Below are 576 nucleotides of genomic sequence, written 5' to 3'. Positions count from 1 at the left end.
TAACTCCTCTGTGGTTACTTATGAGTAAATGGAGAATGTGCATTTGTGTGTGAATATGGCAGAATCAGATAGCGAACACCAGTTGAAGACGGACCAATTGGATTGGACTGTGGTAAAGAATGAAAAATAAACTCACACATCTTACCTTTCTTGAGTGGAGCCTAGACTTTCGATCTCATTCGTCACCTTTGCTATCTCATCCTTGAGCCGCTATTAAAAAAAAAAAAGAGAGAAAAGGAAAACAAGGCTGAGTTAATCGAAAGGAGAAATGAAGGTAGAGCTGCCCTCTGACGTCCTTTTCAAAGTCAGCCTGCCACAGGAAGTGATGGAGAGCTGTGAATCTAATAAAATGAACACAGAGGATCATAAATATCTAATATGATTATCAAGAGTATGAAACATTCAATCATGGCGCAGTGTGGCACCTGCATTAGATATCAAGATGAAGTAGCATTTGTAAGGAGGAAGGGAAAAGGGGGACAGAGGTGAAAAATGAGTAATAAAGAGATCAAGAGGGTATATGAGAAAGAGCATGTTGAGAGAGAGAGAGAAAGAGAGAGAGAGAGAGAGAGAGAG

At 40.1% G+C, this 576-nt stretch overlaps 1 protein-coding gene across 6 annotated transcripts in view; it reads right to left on the bottom strand.

The window, feature by feature from the left end:
• The window catches only part of cyth1b (cytohesin 1b), a 72,627-nt gene that overhangs the window by 16,281 nt on the left and 55,770 nt on the right, over positions 1-576 (bottom strand). For all 6 annotated transcript variants that reach the window (XM_016489331.1, XM_016489328.1, XM_016489326.1 and 3 more), the window contains exon 3: positions 146-210. In XM_016489331.1, the coding sequence (XP_016344817.1) occupies positions 146-210 (65 nt within the window). The remainder of the gene's footprint in view (positions 1-145; positions 211-576) is intronic.

The sequence above is a fragment of the Sinocyclocheilus anshuiensis genome, unplaced genomic scaffold, assembly GCF_001515605.1.
Source record: "Sinocyclocheilus anshuiensis isolate Anshui unplaced genomic scaffold, SAMN03320099.WGS_v1.1 scaffold1885, whole genome shotgun sequence".
NCBI classification, from domain to species: domain Eukaryota; kingdom Metazoa; phylum Chordata; class Actinopteri; order Cypriniformes; family Cyprinidae; genus Sinocyclocheilus; species Sinocyclocheilus anshuiensis.
The sequence above is the reverse complement of the archived record's forward strand: the minus strand, read 5'-3'. Positions and strand labels throughout refer to the sequence as shown.